The 23,950-nt window shown below is 37.4% G+C and overlaps 1 protein-coding gene across 1 annotated transcript in view; it reads right to left on the bottom strand.

The window, feature by feature from the left end:
• SLC17A6 (solute carrier family 17 member 6) overlaps positions 1 to 23,400 on the bottom strand; it is a 56,255-nt gene extending 32,855 nt beyond the window's left edge. The window contains exons 1-3 of the mRNA XM_056527806.1: positions 22,631 to 23,400; positions 19,910 to 20,159; positions 19,478 to 19,596 (exon numbers count right to left, since the gene is read on the bottom strand). Coding sequence (XP_056383781.1) covers positions 19,478 to 19,596; positions 19,910 to 20,159; positions 22,631 to 22,716 — 455 coding nt within the window. The 5' untranslated portion in view covers positions 22,717 to 23,400. The remainder of the gene's footprint in view (positions 1 to 19,477; positions 19,597 to 19,909; positions 20,160 to 22,630) is intronic.
• Positions 23,401 to 23,950: the final 550 nt, after the last annotated feature.

Below are 23,950 nucleotides of genomic sequence, written 5' to 3'. Positions count from 1 at the left end.
AACTACGCAATAAAATAAAAAAACATTCCTATGGTTTTGTATATTTAGCTCCTTTGCAGGCCATGTGTTTCCATGGCAACAGACAACAAACATCTAGTCCAGTGGTCTTCAACCTGCAGACCTCCAGATGTTGCAAAACTACAACTCCCAGCATTCTGTACTGCAGAAAGGAGCCTAAAATGTTTGTTTGTCTGGTTCTGTGGAGACGTCTTGTATGGGAGAAATCTTCATGGCGGTCTAGGCCAGATAGAGAAGAAAAGAATACCACTCCGGTTAGAGAAGACGTATCCTGTAAATCGGGGGACTGGGGGGATGGAGAGGAACAGGGGGGCCTGTTATAGAGGAAAGTAAATCTTATGAATTATAATCATTACAAAATGTCTCTAATATGGGGGTACAATTATTTGGGAATGGGCTGTCAAGGGGTACGAAAGCTAAAAAGGTTGAGAACCGCTGCTCTGTATTGTGTTTGTGAGCACACTTTGTAGAGAGAAGGGAGCAGTTGCCCATAACAACCAATCAGATCGCTTCTTTCAATTTGAGAAGCCTTTTTAAAGGGGTACTCCAGTGGAAAAAAATATTCACGTCAACTGACTTCAGAAAGTTAAACAGATTTTTTAATGACTTCTATTTAAAAAATCTTAATCCTTCCAGTACTTATCAGCTGCTGTATACTACAGAGGAAGTTGAGTTGTTATTTTCTGTCTGACCTCAGTGCTCTCTGCTGCCACCTCTGTCCATGTCAGGAACTGTCCAGAGCAGGAGAAAATCCCCATAGCAAACCTCTCTGCTCTGGACAGTTCCTGACATGGACAGAGGTGTCAGCAGAGAGTGAGACAAATAAGAAATTCAAAAAGAAAAGAACTTCCTGTGGAGCATACAGCAGCTGATAAGTACTGGAAGGATTAAGATTTTTTAATAGAAGTAATTTACAAATCTGTTTAACTTTATGGTAAAAAAAAATTTCCACCAGAGTACCCCTTTAAAAATGAAAGAAGAGATCTGATTGGTTGCTATGGGCAACTGCATCGCTCCTCCTCTACACAGGTTTTAACAAATCTCCCCCATCGTTCCTGCCCTTCTCTACCAATGTGGTATCATCTCTTGTACCTGGTTGCTAAGTAACAATGAATTTCAAAAATTTGAATTGCAAATGTATTAAAAATAAAAAAAAACTACAATTTCTCATGGACATAAGTTTTCAGACCCGTCACTATGATACGTCATATTGATCTCTGGCTCCTCCTATTTCTCCTGATCTGAGATGTTTCTCCACCTTGGACGGAGTCACCTGGGGTAAAATCATCAGACTGGACAAGACACGGTCCTGTCTATATATCAGAGCAAACACCAAGTCATGAGGTGGGAAGAACTGCCTGTAGAGCTCAGACACATATAGACACTGTCTATATAAGGTCTCACAGCTAACAATGTATATCAGAGCAAACACTGAGCCATGAGGAGGAAAGAACTGCCTGTAGAGCTCAGACACATCCCTGTCTATATAAGGTCTCACAGCTGACAATGTATATCAGAGCAAACACCAAGTCATGAGGTAGGAAAGAACTGCCTGTAGAGCTCAGACACATATAGACACTGTCTATATAAGGTCTCACAGCTGACAACGTATATCAGAGCAAACACCAAGCTATGAGGGAGAAAGAACTGCCTGTAGAGCTCAGACACAGCCCTGTCTATATAAGGTCTCACAGCTGACAATGTATATGAGAGCAAACACCAACCATGAGGTGGAAAGAACTGCTTGTAGAGCTCAGACACAGCCCTGTCTATATAAGGTATCACAGCTGACAATGTATATCAGAGCAAACACCAAGCTATGAGGGAGAAAGAACTGCCTGTAGAGCTCAGACACAGCCCTTTCTATATAAGATCTCACATCTGACAATGTATATCAGAGCAAACACCAAGCCATGAGGTGGAAAGAACTGCTTGTAGAGCTCAGACACAGCCCCGTCTATATAAGGTCTCACAGCTGACAATGTATATCAGAGCAAACACCAAGCTATGAGGGAGAAAGAACTGCCTGTAGAGCTCAGACACAGTCCTGTCTATATAAGGTCTCACAGCTGACAATGTATATCAGAGCAAACACCAAGCCATGAGGTGGAAAGAACTGCTTGTAGAGCTCAGACACAGCCCCGTCTATATAAGGTCTCACAGCTGACAATGTATATCAGAGCAAACACCAAGCTATGAGGGAGAAAGAACTGCCTGTAGAGCTCAGACACAGTCCTGTCTATATAAGGTCTCACAGCTGACAATGTATATCAGAGCAAACACCAAGCCATGAGGTGGAAAGAACTGCTTGTAGAGCTCAGACACAGCCCTGTCTATATAAGGTCTCACAGCTGACAATGTATATCAGAGCAAACACCAAGCCATGAGGTGGAAAGAACTGCTTGTAGAGCTCAGACACAGCCCTGTCTATATAAGGTCTCAAAGCTGACAATATATATCAAAGCAAACACCAAGCCATGAAGGGGAAAGAACTGCCTGTAGAGCTCAGACACAGCCCTGTCTATATAAGGTCTCACAGCTGACAATGTATATCAGACGGTTCCTAAAATGGGAAGCAGAGGTCAGCAGAGAGCACTGTGGTCATGACATCAGAGGAAATGCATTTCTTTTTGGATTTCTCTTTAGTATACAGCCCCTAAAAAGTACTGGAAGGATTAAGATTTTTTAATAGAAGTGATTTACAAATCTGTTTAACTTTCTGGCACCAGTTGATTTAAATAAATAAAAATAAAAATAAAAAAAAGGTTTCCACAGGAGTACCCCTTTAAAGGCCGGTGCGGCACTGGAAGAAGGCTGATGTGTCTTATGTATTGCCAATGATTATATCAGCCAACACCTGTGCCCCCACTCCACCCCAGGGGGCCCCACACGAGAGACTGACTGTGACATCATATCCCCGGGGGCCAATGACAAATCACACATATATGACATAAAGGGATAAATATAGAACATGTTTACCTGACTGCACCTTTACACAGAGTATTACATTATGATTTCTAAGAAAGATAAAAAATCAGTAGTATAATCCATGGGGGTATCCTCAGGGGCCTGCTTGAGAGAGGGGCAATGCGTCATCGTTTATCCTGTCTTCCTCCCTGGATATCATACACACCCTATGGGACCTGAGTCAGAGGTCAAATCTTGGACCACTGGGAAATATTATTTGTGCCTGTCTTCATCTTTGATTTTTAGCCTTCATGCTGCTGTGTTGTATTATACTGTATATGTTCTTGACCTGTATGCTGTCCCCTGATGAACCCTATATTTAAGGGGAGAAACTCGTTGGGATGTTTTGTTGATGTCACAGGACATCAACAAAACTTTATCTTTGATTATTGTCTCTATGTTGCTGTATTGTATTATACTGCATGTGTTTTTGCCCTGTATACTTTCCCCTGATGAACCCCATTTTTAAGGGGGAAACACGTCGGATGTTTTGTTCATGTCACAGGACATCAACTAAACTTTATCTTTGATTATTGTCTCTATGTTGGTGTATTGTATTATACTGCAAATGTTTTTTTTTTTCTCATTAAAGGGGTACTCCGGTGCTAAGACATCTTATCCCCTATCCTTTGGATAAGATGTCTGATCGCGGGGGTCCCGCCGCTGGGGACCCCCGTGATCTTGCACTCAGCACCCTGTTATAATCAGTCCCCGGAGAATGTTCGCTCCGGGTCTGATTACTGGCGATCACGGGGGGCAAGAGCATTGTGACAGCATGGTCCCGCCCCCGTGTGATGTCACGCTCCGCCCCCTCAATGCAAGCCTACAGGAGGGGGTGTGACAGTCATGCTCCGGGGACTGATTATAACGGGGTGCTGCGTGCAAGATCACGGGGATCAGACATCTTATCCAAAGGATAGGGGATAAGATGTCTTAGCGCCGGAGTACCACTTTAAAGGTTTTTATTATATGCAATAAAAGGATACAGAAAAGGAAAAATAAAAAGGGGAAGTGGAAATACAACAAAAACGTCTAAATACAACTCAATACAGAAATGCATGTAGAAACAGTCAAGTATACTGCAATTGTTTTGGCCCTGTATGCTATCCCCTGATGAACCCCATATTTAAGGGGGGGGGAGAAACACGTTGGGATGTTTTGTTGATGTCTCAGGATTGCTGATTTCTGGGGGGTCACCTATACACACTGGGGCTAGTATACCACTACATCCTGGTGTACGGATTTCTGTATGACCATATTGATGGTAAGGATTGATACCCCAGCGTTCTGGCCCTTATTAACCACTAAGAATGTTGTCACTTTTGTGATTGGTTGTTGCATATACTGTATAATAAATGTTACATTTTAGGTAGAGTTTGTCAGTCACTTCTATAATCCATGGTCAGGGCCGTTTGAAGGAATTCTGGGGCCCCAAGCAAAATAGACATGGAGCCCCCCCCCCCCCCCTCCCCACCTTACCTATACAGGACCATGCAGAGGTATATACACCCTCCCCCCAGTAGGCAGCTAGTACCCCCAGATTAACCCCCCCCCCAGTAGGCAGATAGTACCCCCAGATTAACCCCCTCCCCCCCAGTAGGCAGATAGTACCCCCAGATTAACCCCCTCCCCCCAGTAGGCAGCTAGTACCCCCAGATTAACCCCCTCCCCCAGTAGGCAGCTAGTACCTCCAGATTAACCCCCTCCCCCAGTAGGCATGTAGTACCCCCAGATTAACCCCCTCCCCCCAGTAGGAAGGTAGTACCCCCAAATTTACCCCCTCCCCCCAGTAAGCAGGTAGTTCCCCTAGATTAGACCCCCCCCCCCCCCCCATCTGGTACCTCTGCTGCTGCAGTTGCCGGGAATTCAGTACAGGACCTTCCCCAGTCCCCAGATAAGGGTTTGCACAGCTTATGCGTAACGCGCGGTAATGATGTTCGTGCAGCTTGCGTCAGGACGTAGTAACGTCGGCCCTTGAATTCTGGAAGCATGACGTGAGCGAACGTCAAAATGAGGCCAACGCGCGTAGCTGTACGGCACTTAACTGGGGGCGGGGACATCCTGAGTTCCCGGCAACTACAGGTGAGCCGAGCACAAAAATAGGAGCCGGAGGCCGAGTGGCTTTAGTCTCTGCCTCCCGCTCCAGGCTCTTGCACTGCTGGCCTGGCCTGGCGACAGGGCGAGCTGCCGAACCGGGATAGGGGCAGAAGGATGGCAAGGTACAACAATCACCGGCTCTGCTCGGGGCCCCCGGGCCAGCTCGGGGCCCCAAGCAATTTCTTGGTTTGCCTGTCCTGTAGCGACGGGCCTGTCCATGGTGGCCCATGTCTGGATGTGAAACACCATTTGGAAACAACTGTGACTTTAGTGGCCCCATTGTTTCGAGAAGGGCTGGTCCGGCCCCGGAACAATTCCATCGATGGAAAAAGTCTTTAAGACCATCTTCAGATTCTGAAACGCCTTCTCAATACTTGATGTAGAGATGAAACCCTCGTGTTCCCTTCGAGGAGAAATCTTTACACCAGATTTTGGAACATGGTTCATCCAATGGGGCCCAGTAGACGTAAAATTTTGCACCAATGTCAAGTTTTATGGCCAATATTGTAGTAAGAGTTGTAGTCCATCCATCCACAACATTCAGTTGAGTTGAGGTCGAAACTCTGCTTCCACAAAAAGGCTCAACAGACCATATTCAGGGACCCGATTTTCTTTTCTAAAATGGTTGCCAACACATGTACAAAGTTCTTATTTAAATAATTAGAACTGAGGGGTCAAAACAATGAAGAACAACCCCGACCCAAATTGCTTCTCTAGTTGAGTCTTAGCATCTAAAATGAAGGCCCGCCCATCCAGACGGTGAAACGTGGTTGACCACTCCAGAGAACCATTTCTAACAACCAAGCTCCATTGGTGGTGGCTTGGCATAACGCACGCGGAATTCCCCAGCTTATATATGGCTGCCCAGCCATGGAAACCTATGAATGAACTGGTCTTGTGCTGACGTTGCGTCTAGAGGTGGATCCACATAGTAGTTACTGTTGCTACCAAACACAGGTGATGTTTTGGTGCAATGTTCTCCGGAAGGAGGGAATCCTATGTCAGGTCTACTGCATTGGTTAGTAATAAGTTTGGCCGAAATAGCCAATTTTAGATCCCTTTAATCTGAAATGCTGAAATATTGTAATTCTTATAGCATTACACAGGGTTTCTCAACCAGTGTGCCTCCAGCTGTTGCAAAACTACAACTCCCAGCATGCCCGGACAGCCGTTGGCTGTCCGGGCATGCTGGGAGTTGTAGTTTTGCAACAGCTGGAGGCACACTGGTTGAGAAAGACTGCTTTAGATTCTGCAGCTTGACTTTGTCCTAGGCCTGGCATGAAGCCCAAAAGGTCCTGGGATGAAGCTATGAGGCTCCTGTACAAAGCCTTCAGCACACTGGTTGGGTAACACTGGTATTGCATGTACCATATATACTCTACATATATCTCTATGGCATATATCTTGATACAATTATATTTCTTTGAGTCTCTTGTACAGGATCTGGACTGATGAGCACTTTTTTTCCCCGAAAACAGTGCCCTCCCGGTCTACAGGTCGTGTGTGGTATTGCAGCTCAGCAACATTCCCATCAATAGAGTGGAGTTGCAGTACCAGACCCATCTATAGGTAGTAACTATTTTAGGTGCCATAGGAGATGTATGTGTCCAGTATATTGTCTGCACTATTCTATACCTATTTGCATTGGATAAAGCTGTAAATGTAGCTACATGCAAAAAATTCTGAAGCTTTCATACCACTATATCAGTGTATCCCAACCGGGGTGACTCCATCTGCAAAACTACAGCTCCCAGCATGCCCGGACAGCCTTTGGCAGGAAAGGTAGTGTAGCATGTGGTATATGTCCAGTAATGTGAGTGTAGTATGTGGAATATTGTGTGCAGAAATGTTAGTATAGCATGTGGTATGATGTCTGCAGTAATGTTAGTGTAACATGTGCTATGATGTCTGCAGTAATGTTAGTGTAGCATGTGGCTTGATGTGTGCTGTAATGTTAGTGTAGCATGTGGTATAATGTGTGCAGGAATGTTAGTGTGGCATGTGGCATAATGTGTGCAGTCATGTTAGTGTAGCATGGGGTATAATGTGTGCAGGAATGTTAGTGTAGCATGTGGTATAATGTGTGCAGGAATGTTAGTGTAGCATGTGGTATAATGTGTGCAGGAATGTTAGTGTAGCATGTGGTATGATGTGTGCAGGAATGGTAGTGTAGCATGTGGTATAATGTGTGCAGGAATGATAGTGTAGCATGTGGTATAATGTGTGCAGAAATGTTAGTGTAGAATGTGGTATAATGTGTGCAGAAATGTTAGTGTAACATGTGCTATGATGTCTGCAGTAATGTTAGTGTAGCATGTGGCATGATGTGTGCAGTAATGTTAGTGTAACATGTGCTATGATGTCTGCAGTAATGTTAGTGTAGCATGTGGCATAATGTGTGCAGTGATGTTAGTGTAGCATGGGGTATGATGTGTGCAGTAATGTTAGTGTAGCATGTGGTATGATGTGTGCAGGAATGGTAGTGTAGCATGTGGCATGATGTGTGCAGTAATGTTAGTATAGTATGTGGCATGATGCGTGCAGTAATGTTAGTGTAACATGTGCTATGACGTCTGCAGTAATGTTAGTGTAGCATGTGGCATAATGTGTGCAGTGATGTTAATGTAGCATGGGGTATGATGTGTGCAGGAATGTTAGTGTAGCATGTGGTATAATGTGTGCAGTAATGTTAATGTAGCATGTGGTATGATGTGTGCAAGAATGTTAGTGTAGCATGTGGCATAAAGTGTGCAGCCTTTGGTTTTTGGGCCTGCTGGGAGTTGTAGTTTTGCATCAGCTGGAGGCACCCTGGTTGGGAAACACTGCAGTATATAATGGTCAAGCCCAATGATAAACCTGTAGAAGAGAGCATAGATCTATTGTATTCAGTGCAACAATGCAGCATAGTATACAGCTCATTCATACAAATATAAGGACAACAGTGAATGGGGAAGAGTGAAAAACCTAAAAACATCCCCCAGGATAAAATAGTCTCATGATAATTATTGCTAACACAAATAAGTTAATAAATACATACATACATACATACATACATAAATACATTAATAATTTATAAACATATTCTCTTATTTTAATATTTTTGTTTACTGTTACTGTTTACTATTATTGATAACTATCACAAAAACTTTATATTTAAAACTAAGGATTGATTTACTGAGAATATAATAAAAAAAATTAAATTAAAAAAAATTATAATATATATATATATTGTTGAACAAAATTGGGAATATATATTATAAATAGTTAAATATTTTTGAATATTTTTTAATTGCATTTTGCAAAGCGAATAGATAACACTATGAATTTATTTACTAAGAATATCATTATTATTAAAATAATACATAAATATATATATATATATATATATATATATATATATATATATATTATATTTATACTATTATACAAATTTACAAAAATTGGGAATATATATCGTACATAATAAAATATTTTGCTATATTTTAAATGGTATTTTTAAGAATTTATAATGTAATACTCCAGATATTTTTATTCTGTCCATTGAGCGGTCACTTTGGCGCATTATCATAGGTAAACTTTGTTTTAGACACTCTGGAGCATTGGCTTTCTGATTTACCGAGCCGGTTGTATAAAATGAAGATGTGTGTCCTGGAACCTCAATAATAGAAGACGCCTTATATGAAGGCCGGACATTAATATTCTATAGGAAACGCTTCTCACTTTTCAATCTAATAAAGGACCTCAGCTTTCCTTCATTACTGGGGCACATCTGGGACTGACTTATATTGGATGGAATCTCCCGGGATCCATTAAAACAGGGAAATGTCTATGTTACTAGAGGAAGACAAAGGCCCCTGCATGGAGCATATGGTAAGTAGCAAGAGGTGAATGAGGATTAGGGGCTCTCGTGTGGCAGACATGGGAAGCCCCTACTTGTTCTATTAAGATGGTGCAGGACAAAGCCCCCTTCCCTGCGTGCTCGCTGCTGCTAAAGAGGAAACCCATTTATAAAAGCATGTTCATTGACCGACCTCTCTGTTAGGGCTCTTCAGCTCTGATATACATTCATTTCATGTTGTCGCGGATAATTTTATTTTTATTGTGTCACTTTAGTTATTCATTATTATTATTTTTTCATTTTAAAAAGTGTTTTACATTTTTTCTTTTGTATATATATCTTTTTTTTCTTATCTATTACAAACTTTAGTAACATATGTATATTTGTTGAATTATTATTATTTTTATTATTATTATTATTGTTGTTATTATGTTTAGTATTATTATTACTACTATGATTATTATTATTTTATTTTTATTATTATTTTTTATTATTACTTGTAGTAGTATTGTATGTTCCTTTTTAGAAATCTAAAATGCCCATTTGTAGCGGAGAAGCTATGTAACGTCAATTAATGTCCATGAATGTACAGTATCTCCTATGAGTGAGTCCACCTCTCATATATTCAGCTATATATATATATATATATATATATATATATATATATATATATATATACATATATACAGCTTAAGGTGCTGAGGGTAAGGGTAGGTTCACACTGCAGAATTTCTGGGCAGAATTTCTGCTGGAGATCGAGCCGGCGGCGCTAGGACTGCGCGGACTGCATTGCTGTCCCCATAGACTGAAATGCATTTCTGGGTGGATCTTCTGGGAGATCTGCTCAGAAATGCATTGCCATCTGTGGGGACTGTAATGTAGTCCACGCGGTCCTAGCGCCGCCGGCTCGATCTCCGGCAGAAATTCTGCCCAGAAATTATGCAGTGTGAACCTAGCCTTAGGGTCTATTCACACAGCAGAATTTCTGCTCGTGGAATTCTGCCCCAAAATTTAAGCCCATAGACTTCTATGGGATTCCGCACTCCCATTCACACTTCTAAATTTCCACTTGCGGAATCGCTGTGGAATCCGTGCGGAAGTGTGAATGGGAGAGCGGAATCCCATAGAAGTCTATGGACTTTAATTTGAGGCGGAATTCCACAAATCCACCACCTAAAGGTGACGGACTGGCCAAGCATCCGGAAGCCGGAGGAAACGGATGTTTGACCACTAAACTGTTGCCCCAACATCTCACCGCTCAGCTTCGGCTGATGCGGTTCCCAGACATTAGTTTCCCGATGTCCATCGATGCGTTTTTAATATGAAGAAATAAAGTGAAGTTTTAATGGGCGAGTGCCTCCTATATACAAGAATATAACTACTATAATACTGCCTCCTATATACAAGAATATAACTACTATAATACTGCCTCCTATATACAAGAATATAACTACTATAATACTGCCTCCTATATACAAGAATATAAGTACTGTAATACTGCCTCCTATATACAAGAATATAACTACTATAATACTGCCTCCTATATACAAGAATATAACTACTATAATACTGCCTCCTATATACAAGAATATAACTACTATAATACTGCCTCCTATATACAAGAATATATCTACTATAATACTGCTTCTATATACTAGAATATAACTACTATAATACTGCTCCTATATACAAGAATATAACTACTATAATACTGCCTCCTGTATACAAGAATATAACTACTACAATACTGCTCCTATATACAAGAATATAACTACTATAATACTGCTCCTATATACAGGAATATAACTACTATAATACTGCTCCTATATACAAGAGTATAACTACTATAATACTGCCTCCTATATACAAGAATATAACTACTATAATACTGCTCCTATATACAGGAATATAACTACTATAATACTGCTCCTATATACAAGAGTATAACTACTATAATACTGCCTCCCATATGCAAGAATATAACTACTATAATATTGCTCCTATATACAAGAATATAACTACTATAATACTGCTCCTATATACAAGAATATAACTACTATAATACTACCCCTATATACAAGAATAGAACTACTATAATACTGCTCCTATATGCAAGAATATAACTACTATAATACTGCTCCTATATACAAGAATATAACTACTATAATACTGCTCATATATACATGAATATAACTACTATAATACTGCCCCTATATACAAGAATATAACTACTATAATACTGCTCCTATATACAAGAATATAACTACTATAATACTGCTCATATATACATGAATATAACTACTATAATACTGCCTCCTATATACAAGAATATAACTACTATAATACTGCTCATATATACATGAATATAACTACTATAATACTGCCCCTATATACAAGAATATAACTACTATAATACTGCTCCTATATACAAGAATATAACTACTATAATACTGCCTCCTATATACAAGAATAGAACTACTATAATACTGCTCCTATATACAAGAATATAACTACTATAATACTGCTCCTATATACAAGAATATAACTACTATAATACTGCTCCTATATACAAGAATATAACTACTATAATACTGCTCCTATATACAAGAATATAACTACTATAATACTGCTCCTATATACAAGAATATAACTACTATAATGCTGTCCCTATATACAAGAATATAACTACTATAATACTGCTCCTATATACAAGAATATAACTACTATAATACTGCCTCCTATATACAAGAATATAACTACTATAATACTGCTCCTATATAAAAGAATATAACTACTATAATACTGCTCCTATATACAAGAATATAACTACTATAATACTGCACCTATATACAAGAATATATCTACTATAATACTGCTCCTATATACAAGAATATAACTACTATAATGCTGCTCCTATATACAAGAATATAACTACTATAATACTGCTCCTATATACAAGAATATAACTACTATAATACTGCTCCTATATACAAGAATATAACTACTATAATACTGCTCCTATATACAAGAATATAACTACTATAATACTGTCTCCTATATACAAGAATATAACTACTATAATACTGCACCTATATACAAGAATATATCTACTATAATACTGCTCCTATATACAAGAATATAACTACTATAATGCTGCTCCTATATACAAGAATATAACTACTATAATACTGCTCCTATATACAAGAATATAACTACTATAATACTGCTCCTATATATAAGAATATAACTACTATAATACTGCTCCTATATACAAGAATATAACTACTATAATACTGCTCCTATATAAAAGAATATAACTACTATAATACTGCTCCTATATACAAGAATATAACTACTATAATACTGCACCTATATACAAGAATATAACTACTATAATACTGCTCCTATATACAAGAATATAACTACTATAATACTGCACCTATATACAAGAATATAACTACTATAATACTGCCTCTATATACAAGAATATATCTACTATAATACTGCCCCCTATATACAAGAATATAACTACTATAATACTGCCTCCTATATACAAGAATATAACTACTATAATACTGTCTCCTATATACAAGAATATAACTGCTATAATACTGCCTCCTATATACAAGAATATAACTACCATAATACTGCTCCTATATACAAGAATATAACTACTATAATACTGCCTCCTATATACAAGAATATAACTACTATAATACTGCCTACTATATACAAGAATATAACTACTATAATACAGCTCCTATATACAAGAATATAACTACTATAATACAGCTCCTATATACAAGAATATAACTACCATAATACTGCTCCTATATACAAGAATATAACTACTATAATACTGTGTGTTCTCGGGCTGTATAGTGGTCAGTATTATCAGGACACTACACAATGATGTCCTCAGTCTCTGTGGCAGGTGTGTGACTACTATAATACATCTGGGTCCCATGTAATCTAATTAGCTTTAGCTGGTTAATTCAGTGTCGCGCTTATTTGTAATACTGCAACTTGTACTGGTAGTGATGGTTCCACATGGTTGGGTTTATTGCCCTGATGACATGTGTATAATATGGACAGACATTGGGTGAATTCATGAGGAGCAATTGTGTGAATGGAGGAAGTAGGGGCCATGATAATATAGTCACATAAAATAGATAGATAGATAGATATATAGATAGATAGATAGATAGGAGATAGATAAATAGATAGGATATAGATAGATAGATATATATGAGATAGATGGATATGAGATAGATATGAGATAGATAGATAGATAGATAGATAGATAGGAGATAGATAGATAGATAGATAGATAGATATGAGATAGATAGATATGAGATAGATAGATATGAGATAGATAGATAGATAGATATGAGATAGATAGATAGATAGATAGATAGATAGGAGATAGATAGATAGATAGATATGAGATAGATAGATATGAGATAGATAGATATGAGATAGATAGATATGAGATAGATAGATATGAGATAGATAGATAGATAGATAGATATGAGATAGATTATTGTAAGATAAATGTTTGGATGGATTTAATTTTCACTGACCAAAAAATTAAAAAACAGCTTATACCCTAAGAGACAGAATTATTCCTACAGACTGTGATATTGTTGGTTTGTAATTCATTGATATCTATTGTTTTCCTCATACATTGACCAATGGAGCAGATAATAGTGTGGCCTATAGGGGGCAGTCACAGTCCTTCCTTTTAATCCTTGAATGAAAATGTCGCCTTTTTAAAACCTCCTCATTCATTTAGCTATGTTCTATCTCAGCGCCCGCATACACTGATATATTGATACATTGATACATTAATCTATTGATACATTAATACACTGATATATTAATACACTGATATATTAATCTATTGATACATTAATACACTGATACATTAATACACTGATATATTAATCTATTGATACATTAATACACTGATATATTAATCTATTGATACATTAATACACTGATACATTAATCTATTGATACATTAATACACTGATATATTAATACATTGATACATTAATACACTGATATATTAATACATTGATACATTGATATATTGACACATTAATACCCTTCAGTCCTCCATCTAAAAATTCATAAAACTCTTTAAAAACAAAAATAATTCAAGGTCATTTTAAGGACAATATAGTCATCGAGCCAAAAAAATCCCAAAACACTTCCAACCCCCCTTCCATCTGTCAGCCATTACAATATTGTATCACATCTCACTGTAATATCTGTTCATTAGTGTATTCAGCGCAAACAAGCCGCGCCACATTTACAGCCAGAAATATGTTACCGCCAGAACGCTGAAAACATCATAGTCAGACGGCGGTGAAAAAAAACGTATCCAAGGGAAAAAAAACTGCAAACATTCCGTCTATTTTAGTTTTTAAATCAGTGTATTCCAACTAGTGTTCCTCCAGTTGTTGCAAAACTACAACTCCCAGCATGCCCGGACAGCCAAAGGCTGTCCGGGCATGCTGGGAGTTGTAGTTTTGCATGCTGTCTGGGCATGCTGGGAGTTGTAGTTTTGCATGCTGTCCGGGCATGCTGAGAGTTGTAGTTTTGCATGCTGTCCGGGCATGCTGGGAGTTGTAGTTTTGCATGCTGTCTGGGCATGCTGGGAGTTGTAGTTTTGCATGCTGTCTGGGCATGCTGGGAGTTGTAGTTTTGCATGCTGTCTGGGCATGCTGGGAGTTGTAGTTTTGCATGCTGTCTGGGCATGCTGGGAGTTGTAGTTAGGCATGCTGGGATTTGTAGTTTTGCATGCTGTCTGGGCATGCTGGCAGTTGTAGTTAGGCATGCTGGGATTTGTAGTTTTGCATGCTGTCTAGGCATGCTGGGAGTTGTAGTTTTGCATGCTGTCTGGGCATGCTGGGAGTTGTAGTTTTGCATGCTGTCTGGGCATGCTGGGAGTTGTAGTTTTGCATGCTGTCTGGGCATGCTGGGAGTTGTAGTTTTGCATGCTGTCTGGGCATGCTGGGAGTTGTAGTTTTGCATGCTGTCTGGGCATGCTGGGAGTTGTAGTTAGGCATGCTGGGATTTGTAGTTTTGCATGCTGTCTGGGCATGCTGGGAGTTGTAGTTTTGCATGCTGTCTAGGCATGCTGGGAGTTGTAGTTTTGCATGCTTTCTGGGCATGCTGGGAGTTGTAGTTTTGCATGCTGTCTGGGCATGCTGGGAGTTGTAGTTTTGCATGCTGTCTGGGCATGCTGGGAGTTGTAGTTAGGCATGCTGGGATTTGTAGTTTTGCAACAGCTGGAGGCACACTGGTTGGGAAACACTGATCTAAATCCATAGAAACAGTCACTTTATTTACCATGAAAAATAAATATTATTGTTAATTATGTAAATTGGTGGATAAATTGTATCAAAATGTTACCAAAACATAGTGGAATAAAAAGTGGGATAGGGGATAAGTGTTTGAACGCAGGGGGTCCAACCACAGGGCCCCCCCGCGATCTCCTGTACGGGGGCACGGCTCTGTCGCAACTCTCCAGTGCAGGAGGCGTGCCGGGCGCAGTGTGATGTCACCGCCGACAACCCTCCTCCATGTATCTCTATGGGAGAGGCGGGGAGGCGGGGTTTGTGCCTCCACCATAAAACTGTATAGGGAAGGGGCGTACAGGGGGCGTACTTTTACCTCAGGGAGGTCGACGCTACGCGCATTAGCCACTCACATAGATGCAGGGCCCCGTTTGGGGGCGCTCGGACCCCGGCGATCAGACACTTATCCCCTATCCTGTGAATAGGGGATTAGTTGTCTTTTGCTGCATATAACCTTTAAGTCCTATTGGGCTTTATTATATATATATATATATATATATATATATATATATATATCTTCTATTATATATCTATAGATAGACTGACAGACATGTGTATATATATATATATATATATATATATATATATATATATATATATATATATTATTATAATTTTTTTTTTCCAAATAAATATATGTGTGTGTATAAAATGTAATTGTTTATTTTCGCAGCAATGTATCCAAGATGGAAAAAAAATTGCGCGGACGTTGATTGGCCGAGCCCCGATTCCGTTAGCTGTTCTCTAGCAGCACCAGCCATAAAGCAATGACCTCTTTCTTTCCATTCATGCATTATTTATAGTCATGCAAAGCAGCAACATATTAATTTAACCCCTTCCGAGCAAGATTATTTACAACCCTTGCAAAGTATCCGGCAGCCCCCTTTAACATAATTAAATTTTTATTTTATTTTTTCAACAAAAAAAAAAAAAGAAAAGAAAGAAGGAAATGATTTATTGCTTCCCCCGGACAATCTTGTTCCCGGTGATACGTTGTGTATTATCTCTGGGATCTGATTGACACTTCCTGTCGTCCACATTGTCGGCATCGACAAATCTCTTCCCGATTGAGGCCGAACATAAAGCCGGAGTTCTTACAAAGGGATCAGAGAGGAGAAGACGTCTTCAATTCTCTGTAGATCTCATTAACAGGTGGAATCACACCCCGGCTCCCTGAAATACTGCCAAACGCCATAGAAACGCCGGGAGCACCATCTGCGGCACGCTCCGTATGGGGGACCGCTTGGAATATGTTTTTAATTAAAAATACATTGCAAAAAAAGTCAAGTGCTCTTTCAAAAAATAAATAATTATAAAAAAATAAATAATTTTAAAAATAAATGTAAATGTGAGATATATATATATATATATATATATATATATATATATAATTTGTAATGAAATAATGCTATTTTTTATAATAATCTATCATCCTATCTGTTATAGAAAATTTTCAAATAAATGTCATTGTTTTTGAATTTTTTTTCAATATTGCAAAAATAAATAAATATATAAATAAAAATAAACTATATATGTGTATATATATATATATATATATATATATATATATATAGCGTAGATTTTTGTTTAAAAAAAACATTGAAAAAATCCACATTTTATGTTTCTTTTTAAAAAGAATCAAAAAATTCAAAATTACAATTTTTTTTTTTTTATTGTTTATGGGTTTGACTGATTTGTTGTCCAACGACACATAGTGATATTTGGTTGTGTCTGATATGAATCTGAGATAAATAAGCAACGAAAGCTAAAATACAAGGGTAAGTTTCCATATTCAAAAAAATGCCAGTTTTTTTGCATTCCCAAGATGCAGTTTTTGTGGTGTTTTTCCCCAAAATAGTGGGTTTTGGTCTTGGCTTTAGTTTTTTGTTTTCTTTGGCTTTTTTTTTTTTTTTTCCTGTCTTTTTATATGGTGACAAGTCATGTGATTCATTCATCAAGTGACTCAAGGATTTCCATTGAAGAAATGGGGTTAAAAAAATAAAAATTTATGACGTTTTTGCATTCCCATAAACTTCTATGGGAGAGAAACGTCAAGATTTTAAGAAAAAAAAAAAACAAGAAAGCTATACAGTGGTCCCTCGAGTTACAATATTGATTGGTTCCAGGACGACCATTGTATGTTGAAACCATTGTATGTTGAGACCATAACTCCATGGAAACCTGGTAATTGGTTCTAAAGATCCAAAATGTCATCCAAAAAATAGGAAAAAGTGAAAATTAAAGAAAAATAAGTAGATAACTAATATAGATAAAGCAAATCCTTATATATAAAAGTAATAAAGATCTGCTGGGAGCTGTAATCACTGTCTATGTCAGTGTTTCCCAAGCTGGGAGCATCCAGCTGTTGAAAAACTACAACTCCCAGCATGCTCGGACAGCCAAAGGCTGTCCAGGCATGCTGGGAGTTGTAGTTTTGCAACAGCTGGGGGCACCCTGCTTTTCAAAACACTGGTCTATGTAGAGGACAGGAGCTTCTTCGGGGTCCTGTACAGTACATGCAATGTCCTAAAAAAAAGTAGCATGGAGTCCCCCTCACCTGGTGTCCAGAGGAGCAGCTAATGCTGGTACAGGTAAAGAGTACAGAACATGTAATACCTCCCTGTACTGTAGGGGGCGCTACCAGACACCAGTCAGTGCATACGCTTCAGTAATACAGGTAAAGGGGAGTACAGAACATGTAATACCTCCCTGTACTGTAGGGGGCGCTACCAGACACCAGACAGTGTATACACTTCAGTAATACAGGTAAAGAGTACAGAACATGTAATACCTCCCTGTACTGTAGGGGGCGCTACCAGACACCAGTCAGTGCATACACTTCAGTAATACAGGTAAGGAGTACAGAATATGTAATACCTCCCTGTACTGTATGGGGCGCTACCAGACACCAGTCACTGCATACACTTCAGTAATACAGGTAAAAAGTACAGAACATGTAATACCTCCCTGTACTATAGGGGGCGCTACCAGACACCAGTCAGTGCATACACTTCAGTAATACAGGTAAAGAGTACAGAATATGTAATACCTCCCTGTACTGTAGGGGGCGCTACCAGACACCAGTCAGTGCATACACTTCAGTAATACAGGTAAAGAGTACAGAACATGTAATACCTCCCTGTACTGTAGGGGGCACTACCAGACACCAGTCAGTGCATACACTTCAGTAATACAGGTAAAGAGTACAGAATATGTAATACCTCCCTGTACTGTAGGGGGCGCTACCAGACACCAGACAGTGTATACACTTCAGTAATATAGGTAAAGTGTACAGAACATGTAATACCTCCCTGTACTGTAGGGGCGCTACCAGACACCAGTCAGTGCATACACTTCAGTAATACAGGTAAAGAGTACAGAACATGTAATACCTCCCTGTACTGTAGGGGGCGCTACCAGACACCAGACAGTGTATACACTTCAGTAATATAGGTAAAGTGTACAGAACATGTAATACCTCCCTGTACTGTAGGGGGCGCTACCAGACACCAGTCAGTGCATACACTTCAGTAATACAGGTAAAGAGTACAGAACATGTAATACCTCCCTGTACTGTAGGGGGCACTACCAGACACCAGTCAGTGCATACACTTCAGTAATACAGGTAAAGAGTACAGAACATGTAATACCTCCCTGTACTGTAGGGGGCGCTACCAGACCCCAGTCAGTGCATGCACTTCAGTAATACAGGTGTTTTACCGGGTAAATTGCCCATTCTGATTGGTCAGTTCTTCCGGCCATTGACAGGTATCACAGATCTGGACTATCTGTACATTGTATGTTGAGTCTGGTTTCAACTTACAATGGTCCAGAAAAGACCATTGTATGTTGAAACCATTGTATGTTGAGGCCATTGTAAGTTGAGGGATCACTGTATAGTGTTAACAAGCTGCGATTTTTAAAATCACCTACTGAGCCAAAGTAGAAGAGAGAGGAAAAACGCCAAAAACACATAAATCCCTATTGACTCTCAGCTAACATTTGGCTGCTGCCTTTTTTCAGCCCAAAAAAAAAAAAAACTGTGCAAATTAAAAACATTTTTTCTTAAAATAAATTTAAAAAATGTCATTTGCTTTGTTTTTTTATTTTTTATTTATATATGTGTTTTTTTTTTTTTACATTGGACGACGACAAAGAACTATATAGGTGGCGATGGAATATTCCGTACCTGTTGGCGGCCAATCGCGATGCTATATATCCTCCGGGGATCTGTGTCACTATGTAACCCCAAAAAAAGGAGCCGTGGATCATTCCAACAATTTCGGGATCCCAGTTAAATTCGGCTTTCTGTTTAAAGAGACAGAAAAATAAATATTCCTATAGGTTCTCTAAATTCATTATTTTTTAAATTTTGTTTTATACAAAATTTCATATTTTCCTAGATCGGTTTAGAATTTTAAAAAATTGCAAATATATATATATATATATATATATATATATTTTTTTTTTTTTTCTAAATTACAATTCGATATAGAGAGAGAACGGTTAACTCTTTGCAGACTGTGCTGGTAGTAAAAAGGGTTAAAGTGGTATCTAAATAGAAGGGAGGAAGGACAGGGGGGGGGGGGGGGGGTGCACTGGAATTTTAGGACTTGCTCACCCGTCTGATAGTCGTTCCGTTTCGATGAATGGTGCTGTTATTTACCATATCCACTATGGCCACTCCCAGATTACAACGAATCCCAAAAGAAATGCAGAACCCCAGCCCACTCATGATGGCGATAATATATCTCCGGGGCAGCCCAAAGCAGGTGCAGTCACACATAGGAGGTTTCTTCTCCGGTACTTGCAATGGTTTCCCATCTTCCGTCAACTCAATGTGCTCGTTTTTGGGTTTTCTCTCCAAAACCCTTAAAAATAAGAACAAAACACAATTTTCAAAATTTTGCCCAAATTTTCCGCAAATTTTTTTAGTGTTTCGCAATAGTTTCCTTATTTAAAAAGAAAAACAAATGTGGGATATATTTATATCTTTTAGGTATTTCTTTATATATTTGTGCGTATCAATACATGAATACAAAAAGTCCTAAATCAAAGCTTAAAAACAATAAAGAAAAAAAATTGCTAAATCCACTTCGTAATGTCGAGGATAAGCTGTAAATCCTCAGTCAAATAATCTTCCTAAATAATTAAACATTCTCCTATTAGAAGAATAAATATTTTATAGAGAGATAAAATGTTGGCAGCTTTTTTTTTTCTAACACAAAAAGCTTTGGGCAAATAAAGAACAAAACATTTTAAACGATAAATACAGAAATTTTAAGCCTAAAAATAAAATAATGTAAAACATTTTGCCACTTGATATTTCTGCATAAAACACAGGAAAGAAGACAAAAGAAAACGCAGTAAATTCTACATTTATAACAATCCGTCCTGGATTTATATGGATTCGACCACAGGAAATGTAGAAGGATTTTAGGATAACAGATACATTTTATTGAAAGTTTCGCATGTTCTTTCTGCTTTTTTGGATTTAGAAAGCTGTAAATATCTCAATGAGGCAGCGAAAAAGAACTATTTTCAATACGAAAAATTAAGGGTGAAAATTTTATATTTTTCTTGCATTAAATGATTCCATTATTAGTAAATATTTTTCAACTGGAAATCCAAAAAAGAGAGAATTCTGAATTGCTAATAAAAATATAAAATACAAAATTTTATATATATATATATATATATATATATTCTTTTATTTTATTGTTTCAAAATCCAAATGTATTTTTCTTTATAAAACAAAATTTTGAAAAATGTTTAAAAAAAAAAAAAAAGGAATGTTTCATAATTTATCTATCTATCTATTTCACATCTATCTATCTCATATCTATCTATCTTTCTCATATCTATCTCATATCTATCTCATATCTATCTATGTATCTATCTATCCCATATCTATCTATCTATCTCATATCTATCTATCTGTCTCATATCTATCTATCCCATATCTATCTATCTGTCTCATATCTATATATCTATCTATCTATCTCATATCTATCTATCTATCTCATATCTATCCCTATTTATCTATCTATCCCATATCTATCTATCCCATATCTATCTCTCTCATATCTATCTATCTGTCTCATATCTATCTATCTAACTCATATCTATCTATCTCATATCTATCTATCTTATATCTATCTATGTATATATCTATCTCATATCTATCTCTGATATCTATCTATCTCATATCTATCTCATTTCATATCTATCAATCTAACTCATATATATCTATCTATTTCATATCTATCTATCTATTTCATATCTATCTATCTCTCTATCTGTCTCATATCTATCTATCTCATATCTATCTATCTAACTCATATCTATCTATCTCATATTTATCTATCTATCTCTCATATATATCTATCTATCTCATATCTATCTCATTTCATATCTATCTATCTCATATCTATCTATCTAACTCATATATATCTATCCATCTATCTCTCATATCTATCTATCTCATTTCATATCTATCTATCTCATATCTATCTATCTATCTATCTCATATCTATCTATCTATCTCATATCTATCTATCTATCTCACTCATATCTATCTATCTATCTATCTATCTCATATCTATCTATCTATCTATCTCATATCTATCTATCTATCTCATATCTATCTCATATCTATCTTATATCTATCTATCTGTCTATCTATCTATCTCATATCTATCTATCTATCTATCTATCTCATATCTATCTATCTATCTCATATCTATCTTATATCTATCTATCTATCTCATATCTATTTATCTATCTCATATCTATCTATCTATCTCATATCTATCTTATATCTATCTGTCTATCTATCTCATTTCATATCTATCTATCTATGTGATATATTTGCATTCTTATGTAATCATAAAAGCACAAAAATATACATAAATAAATAAATATATAAAATAAGCATTTAATGACAAAACTATATATGTAACTAAATCTAGTAAAAACTAGCATGGAAGGAAATGTCAGATTTGCGTCTCCGCCATAAGTCGATCTACGTTCTTATTAAATATTTATATATTCATCTTAAGCTTTGGCAGCGTCCACTTGGGGATCCATTAGTCGCGTGCGTCTCGTTGCCCTTAAGGGTTTCGGGATTTGGCGATACTATAAATTGCAAAAAAAAAAAATGTAAAAATTTAATTTTGCGACCGTCCTCTAACAAGTGAGAAGGAAACATGGCGGCCGCCGAGCACGTACGTGAACGATCAATATTCATTGTATTCGCCGGAGATATTTCGACTCCCATTTTTCCCTTAAATAAAACTTATTACAATAAGAAAACGGATGAGGTTCTAGTTATATCTTGTACCTTTGTAGGTGACCCAGGGATTTTCCTGCGAAATTTTTTAGCCCTTCTTTCCCGGGTACTAAGACCCTTTGTTTTATCGTATCCATTATTGCTTTTTCGGGTACGTTCGTTGCTTCTGTCTTCTTGGTTAAACGTTGCGATGCGAAGAACGACAACTTCTCATAGTGCTGGGATAGATCCCCGGATACAATCGGATATTCTTCACCTACAGATAGAGAAGGAGGGCTACAAAGTGTTCCTGGCTGCGGAGCGTCCTCTGACTGTAAGTGCAGGCAGCGTCATGGTCGGAGCTCAGCAGCATTTGGTCCTCTGGCGGCATAAAAAATCCATTTTTTTTTTTTACATCACCGTTACCTCCGTACGTTGCGGATTCACAATGGAAAGTTGAGGAAGAAGATGTCGCATTTCACTGTAGACCGAAAATGACGTCCAATGGAAAATATCCCAATGTTCCAAAAAGAAGCTTTTATTACCATAACAGATTGTCAGGAATTAGAGAGTAAAGTATCAGACTGTTCTCCAACCATCGGAGACAATTGACATCACACGTAATGGTGACTGCCAGCGGCGGCCCCTCTGCTCCCCTTCAGCACCATGGACAGGTCCTGTAGAAAGGAGGAAGAGCCTCTTCTCGCCTCCACTGCTAACTTTCCTAGGGAATTGGGCGGATCGCCCTGCGCACCATTCATTCTTCGTGTCTCCAGCGTGGATGCTATGGAAACCAAAGAGAGAAGATGTCATCGCAACAATCCGGATCACACACAACGTCCTCACGCACAGCCATGAAACATTCGGAACTTTACTGTCCCCATTACCTTCCTGTGTCTGATGATGTCAGAAGATAGATATATATATATATATATATATATATATACATATTTATTTTTTATTTTTTATTTTTTTTTCAATATCAATTTAAAATTTTATATTTTTGTAATTTTTTTCCTGTTTTATTAATTTATTAATTAAATTCACACATATATATATATATATATATATTATTTTTTTTTATTTTTTTTCCCTGTTTTATTTATTTATTAATTTAATTTACATATATATATATATATATTTTCCTGTTTTATTTATTTATTAATTTAATTTACATATATATATATTTTTTTTCCTGTTTTATTTATTTATTAATTTAATTTACATATATATATATATATTTTTTTTTTTACAATACTAGTTTTGGCTATATCAGCTTTAACAATCATATAGTTTACAATACTATTAACATACAGTCCATAATATAGTATAAATTATTATTAATAACATATAGTATGTAATATAGTATATAATTTCATTAATATTTTTTCC

Source organism: Hyla sarda, chromosome 6 (genome assembly GCF_029499605.1).
Source record: "Hyla sarda isolate aHylSar1 chromosome 6, aHylSar1.hap1, whole genome shotgun sequence".
Taxonomy (NCBI): Eukaryota; Metazoa; Chordata; class Amphibia; order Anura; family Hylidae; genus Hyla; species Hyla sarda.
Note: the sequence above shows the minus strand (reverse complement) of the source record. Positions and strands in the feature narration are given on the sequence as shown.